The sequence below is a fragment of the Orycteropus afer genome, unplaced genomic scaffold, assembly GCF_000298275.1.
Source record: "Orycteropus afer afer isolate SDZICR_OR568_19922 unplaced genomic scaffold, OryAfe1.0 scaffold00098, whole genome shotgun sequence".
NCBI lineage: Eukaryota > Metazoa > Chordata > Mammalia > Tubulidentata > Orycteropodidae > Orycteropus > Orycteropus afer.
The window spans coordinates 10,369,348-10,376,179 of record NW_006921685.1 but is presented as its reverse complement, the minus strand read 5'-3'; the positions used below and the strand labels follow the sequence as shown (position 1 = coordinate 10,376,179).

The 6,832-nt window shown below is 39.9% G+C and overlaps 1 protein-coding gene across 1 annotated transcript in view; it reads left to right on the top strand.

Moving 5' to 3' along the window:
- The first annotated feature begins 420 nt into the window (after positions 1-420).
- Positions 421-6,832, top strand: part of ANKRD17 (ankyrin repeat domain 17) — a 294,287-nt gene continuing 287,875 nt past the window's right edge. The window contains 1 exon segment of the mRNA XM_007942797.2: positions 421-798. Coding sequence (XP_007940988.1) covers positions 421-798 — 378 coding nt within the window.

The following is a 6,832-nucleotide window of genomic DNA, read 5'->3' as shown; positions in this document are numbered from 1 at the left end:
AGAAGCAATCCAGGCTTTCGCAGGCACTACGGCAGTAACTGCGGCCTCCCTTTACCCCCCCCGACCCCCCCCCCATCGGAGGCCGCACTGGGCACACTTCCCCAGCCTCTTTCTAGTGTCTCCTTCGGGTCTCCCGACACCCACGTCTGCTTCTACGCCTCATCCCTCCCTCTTCTCCCCCTTAGCTCCCCCAACCTTTGCTCCCTCACGCTCCCTCCCTCCCATCTTCAGGCTCCCCGCCCTTAGTATCGCGAGACGAGGTGAGAGCTGGCGGAGCGGCGGCGGCGGCAGTAGAGGTGACCGAGGCGGTGGCGGCAGAGGCGGCACCGAGCGCTGTGTCGGCCCCGGTGAGGCCGAAATCGCGGTAGAGTGTAGCCCCCATACCCTTCCTCCGTCTGCGCCCTCCCTCTTTCCCTGGGGATGGAAAAGGCGATGGTTCCGGTGGCGACAGCGGCGGCTGAGGGAGAAGGGAGCCCCCCGGCGGTGGCGGCGGTGGCGGGCCCCCCCGCGGTGGCGGCGGAGGTCGGCGGCGGCTGCGGCGGGGCTCGCTCGGCCTCGTCTCCTCGTGGGATGGTGCGAGTCTGCGACCTGCTCCTGAAGAAGAAGCCGCTGCAGCAACAGCAACACCACAAGGCCAAGCGTAACCGGACTTGCCGACCCCCCAGCAGCAGCGAAAGCGACAGCGACAACAGCGGCGGCGGTGGAGGTGGCGGCGGAGGAGGTGGCGGCGGTGGCGGCACCAGTAGCAACAACAGCGAGGAAGAAGAGGACGACGACGAGGAAGAGGAGGTTTCCGAGGCAAGGGCCTGGTTTCAAAGGAAGGAGGGAGGAAGGGACTGTAAAGGGTAGGGGCTGTAGGTAGGAGGGAATTTGCGGTGGGACTGATTACTGTGGGTTGATCTTCTTAGCGCCCGGGCTTTGGACTGCCCCCATTCTTTCCCCGGCGCCTTGTTGAGGCGTGGGAATGTGGGGGAGGGTAGCTGACACGTGGGGGTGGGTGGATCACAGAGTGTAGAGAGTTGGTGAGCAGTATGTTATCCTGGGATGGTTCACATGGTTAAGGATGAAGGAAATTGATTAGATTCCCTTTTTGCACACCCGTGGTTGGGGGAATTTGCCTAGGCCATTGGGCCACTTTATTTCAGAAGGGGTGGTGGTGGTGGTAAGGGGTAAGATAATAGGTAGATGAGTCTCTTGAGGAATGACTAGGAGGTGGGTAAATTTCTCCCAGTTGTGAGGTGGAGGGGAGCATTTTTCTGGGGAGGGAAGATTGTAATGGACTCAGTGAAGTATTTGTGTATGTGAGAGACACGTGAGAAGCTGTACTTTTCCATACTGTTGTGCTGCAGTTTTGTTTTTTTTTTCCATAGCTATTGTGGCTGCTGAAGTAACCTTCACTTCTCCATCTCTGAAGGATTTTGGATGAACTGATCTTATATCCATATACAATTATAAATAATTCAATAGGTGTCAAATATATTTGATCCTTACATGTGCATAGGTGTACGTCTTCAAATGATTCCTTAGTAAGGAAAATTTAAACCAGGATACGGTCTAGATACTGTGGGACAGCTAAAGAGTAGTTGAGAGCCAGGGTTGGTTATGGTGAGTTGGAATAGAAAGGCCTCTTGGTTTGTCCTAGTGATCTGGTTTCATAATAACTGTTTTTAATTTTTCCTGGGTCCACAGACAGGCGGCGTTGCAGGACCTTATTCCTCAAAGGCAGCCAATAACCCAAAAGCTCAGTAAAACATACCATACTTAAAGCAAACTAAGAGTTAGCCTTACTAGTTACCAGCTCTCTTGTACCTCTCTTGTCCACTCCCTGAAATGGAAGCTAAAAAATCTTACTTGGAGACAGAAGAAGAAACTTAAAGTAGCAGAAGGAAAACAGCTTTAAAGGCTGATTATAAACTTGTTTACAAGAGGTGAGAACAACTGAATTATCCAAAAGTATCACTTGTCATTTAATCTCTTCCACAAAGATCTTATCTAGGTGCAGGACTGTTTTTCTGAAAATTACATTTATTTGATCCTGGACTCTCAAATAACTGATAAATCTTTTTAAAGGATTTAAGATTTGTGTTTTAGTTGAAGACCAGACTGGAAGAAGTTATACAGGTAGAGATACAATAGTTTCACTGTGTATACCAAAAAAGATGGACACTCCCTGCTATTAATTTAGACTTTTTGGTTCTAAGGCATTTGACTGCTAACCAGAAGGTTGGCAGTCTAACCCACCAGCCACTCTGGGGAAGGAAGACTGGGCAATCTACTTCTGTAAAGATTTACTGCCTCAGAAACCCAAAGGGGGTCACTGTGAGTTGGAATCTACTTGATGGCATGAGTTTAGCTTTTTTTTTTTGGAAGGATAGATATCTGTTGATAGATTTTATACTGACCTGGTTGTGCATTTCAGGGTATTGTATACTAAGGTTGCATTTGAAGCAGTGAAGAGAAAGATAGGTTGTGATCCTTACATTCAATACATTCTGCAGTATTTAGAATCATTCAGAGATTAGAAACATTTTAAAGATAATCCAGGCCAATCCCTTTGTTTTTAAAAAACGAAGAAACTAAGGTTTAGAGGAAACTGTTTATGGAGGATAGTAGCAAATGTAGGAGTAGAGTACTTTTCTAGTGGCTCAGGCCAGGACACCTTTTATGATAATTTATGTCATTGTATCCTCTCATCCCCTTTCAAAAAACACATAGTGAATTGCAAAGGAACACAGTAATGCAGCTATGGGCAAAATACCAATTTATTCTTCCACATATCAAGCTCTGGTTAGGAACAAAATCATGTTAGTTGAGTACAGTATTTATTGAAATAGTCTACTATAAACTTCAGAGATTTGGGTAGTTTTGTCCATTGGATTTTGGCCTAATAAGCAAAACTTTTAGTACTTTCTTAAGTAGTAGAAAATGGCCTTAAGTTTTTAGCTGTATTAATCTTAACTGGATATATTAATCAGATTTGTTTTCTTTGGAAAATGAGGGTGGTGTATGTTGACTTTGACTAGCTAGGGGAAAATAAAAATTTTAATGTGTTTCATATTCTCTTCTGCATAGTGGCATAAACAATGAGTTTGTCATTTTGTTACGAAGATGAGACAGGTGCAATAAATATATAAAGTACAATTATTTAAAATAATCTAGACAGGTACATGGTGAGAGAGGAGCAGACAGAAAGGAGTACAGTGTATGTTTATACTTGACCTCATCCTTTGACCAAAATAAAAAAATAAGGCCCCCAGTCACTGTTACATGGTGAAGTATGCAGTACTTAGTTAATTGTTTACTGACATCAGCAGAAATTTAACTTTCTGGAGCTAGGCAATCTTAAGTCTTTTTTTTTGTAGTTCTTCATTGTTAAAGGCTACATAATAATAATAATAAAAAAACATGGATAGCATGATCCTCGAGGTTATCCTTCTAATCAAAAGATGAAAAAGAAATGTGAAAGGTTATAAAGTTAATTTAATCTGAAGATGTAATTTAATTTAACAAAAATATATAGGTTTGCTGTGAAGAAATGAAAGCTAGATACTCTCCATCTGCTGAAGGAAAAGTAGAAGTAAAGGAGATTGAATTGAAATAAAAGCTTTATTTTCAACGATGAAGAATAATGTAACCCTCAATTAACATAAGAGTAGAGTATTAAGAATTGAATTTTCTCTTTAGTATTTCAGAGAGTGATATTTATGTTTTAGGATAATTTGAATAACTAAGATAAACCTGGAAACAAAATTATAAGACAAGGAGCTCTTACCCTAGTCCCTCTGTTTGACTGAAAAATTTACATGTAAAATTGAAAATACATAAAATTTTCGGGGCTGTCAGAAAGTGACTGACCAATATTGAAAATTGAAATGTATTTTCTAAAAGCCATTATGCACTTCCTTTCAAATTAGTGGACTAAATAAATTAAAATGCTTACTTGAAAATTGTAGCAAAAATGTTGAAATTGGATGAGTTGATACAATATTTAAGAAATAATACTGCATTCTACTGAATGCATTTTTAATAAAATTGCACAGCATCATTTTCTTAAGCAGAATTTGAAGGGGAAAAAACCTTGCTCTTAAAGGTATGGCTCTTAAGTTCAAAAGTAGCATTTCTGTTAGAGATGCATAAAATTTAAATATAGTAGGAGTTGATCAGAATGCCATGTATTTTTGTAGGTAATCTGAGACTTTTAGAGGCAAACCTAGTGAAGAAAGTTTATACAAGGGAAAGCCAGTGAAAAATTACTACTGACTTACTTAGTATTGAAGGGATTTGCAAGGGCAGGGACAATCTATTTACAGACATAAAAGTGGAATTGAGAATGGACTAAAATTACAGAGAAAAAAAAAATTATTTCAGAGTTAGGCTGTGTTCCTGAAGTTTATTTCCAAGTCTTTTTTTTTTAGGAGCTCTGGTGGCGTGCCTAAGGCATTTAACTGCTAACCAGAAAGCTGGAGGTGCAAACCTACCAGCCACTTGGAAGGGGCAATCTACTTCCCTAGTGATACTGCCTCAGGAAATTGACTATGAGTTGAAATTGACTTCACAGCATGTTACAATAGGAAAATACCTTGTAAGTTCCTCTCTTGTAATGGTTAGACTCCCAGATTAGCCCAGAGAAGCTTGTTTGTTCTCCAGTTTTCTCTCTTAATTGATGAAGTAGTATTTGTAAGCTAGATGTTAAGATCTTTGAAGCAGTAGTTGTGTCCTAAATATTTTCATTGCCTGTCCTTCATGAGCACAGTACGTGGTAAAAAACATTTTAGGTGAATAACTCGTTTGTACTCAACTACTAACCAAAGAGTTGATGATTCAAACTCATTCGTTGGTGCCATGGAAGAAAGGCCTGGTGATCTACTTCTGTATATAAAGATTACAGCTAAGAAAACACTATGGAGCAGTTCTACTCTGTGACATAGACTCACCAGGAGGATCCAGAATTCATTCAGGAACAAAAGAGAAGGAAAAGAATTTCTTCCATCTTTTGGACTTGAAAGTTGGATTTCCATATCTTTCAGTTTCTTAATTACATCTCTGAGGATGGTGATCTTAGAAGGGAAGAAGCCAGTTTAACTAATAGACACTGTTGAATACCTGGTAACTTCCTTAAATCTTTTAGGATATATTTATGTTTTAAAAATGTGAAAACCAATGTATTCATTGCCCTACATTGTGTGTCAAGTCTAATGTAGTGGTTAAAAGCATGGATTCTGGAGTTTGAATTCAAATTCTTAATCTGTCATTTACTAGCTTGTGACCTTAGCCAAGTTAAACTCTCTTCATTTCTGTTTCCTTGTATATACATGGTGTACCTAGGAGCCCTGGTAGCATGGTGCCTAAGGCACTTGACTGCTAACCAGAAGACTGGCTGTTTAAACCCACCAGCCACTCCTCGGAAGGAAGGTTGGGCAGTCTACTTCTGTAGTGATACCACTTCGGAAACCCAAGGAGGGATCACTATGAATCGGGCCCGACTTGATACCACATAACAACAACAACATGGTGTACCTCCTAATGTTTTGGATTATTATCAAATTCATAACAAATGAGTTAATACACTTTCCATATATTCTCACTTTATTTTCACCATAGCCTTATGAATTAGTTACCACCATATTTGCTTCATTATTCAAAATATGTTTGAGTTCATCTGTGTGCTAAACATTGTTCTGTACTAAGGAGACAGTGGTGAGGAAAGCTTAAGACACGTTGATTTTAAAATGCACCAGTAATTAAATATAGGTTTGGAGAGGTAGGAGAGTGAAATTGGATGGTTAAATGTATGTAATGAATAAGATGGGTCTTAGTTTCAGGAGCACCTAACGATGGCACATTGGTAGGGAACATTCATTTTACAGGAAAAGATACTGACTTAGAAAGGTGTTCAGTAACTTGACCAGGGTCACATAGTGGCAGAGCAGGAACTCTACTTAGATCAACTTTACCTGGATTTGTTTGATTAAAAGCCTACTCATTTATTCCTTCATTCACTTATTCACATGGTCTCTTATGCTGTATGATGGACAATATATCAGATGTTGGCATTTCAGATAATAAAATAAATTTGGATGTTTTTTGTAGTAGGGAAATGACCATTTGAAGATGAATTGACTACCCCAAACATTTCTTGTTCTGAAAACTCATTAAAAAAATACATAAACATACGGAATAGTATAGATAAGTGTAATATAACCATATACCCACCAAGTACAATTAACAACTTTTAACAAAATGAAACTTTTCAGGAGAACTACAAATCCCCCTTTAATGCCTTTTGGCATTCATATTGGTCTTCTTTCGTCTCTAGAGACAATCTGTTGCTTCTCTCCTGCCTCTCAAGATTTTTACTTTTCAAGTGTTATTTTCCCTTATTACACTAATGAAATATTTCTCTTATAAATACAGATTGGTAAATTGGGGTCTAGATAGGCTATGAATACCCTGAAATTAAACATAAGATTTTGCTGAAGGTACTTAAGAGTTTTTTCTTTCTCCCTTCCCCTGCCTTCATAGTATACATGCAAAAGTTTCATTAAATATTCAGGAAGATCTATGACCATCACCTCCTCTCTCTCTCTCCTCCTTTGTTATTTTGAAACATTCACATGACAGCAATAATGGGAAATCTGGCATCCATTTTTGGATTGTTTACAGTTGAGAAACTGCTTATAACTAAGAAGCTAATGTAACAAAGAAGGCCTGTTTGAAGTAGAGGATCCAAGATTTATATGGTTTTTTTTTTTTTTTTTTTTTGGTATTATTGTGGTGAAAACATAGAACAAGATATTTGCCAACATAACTTCCACATTTACAGCTCAGGGAC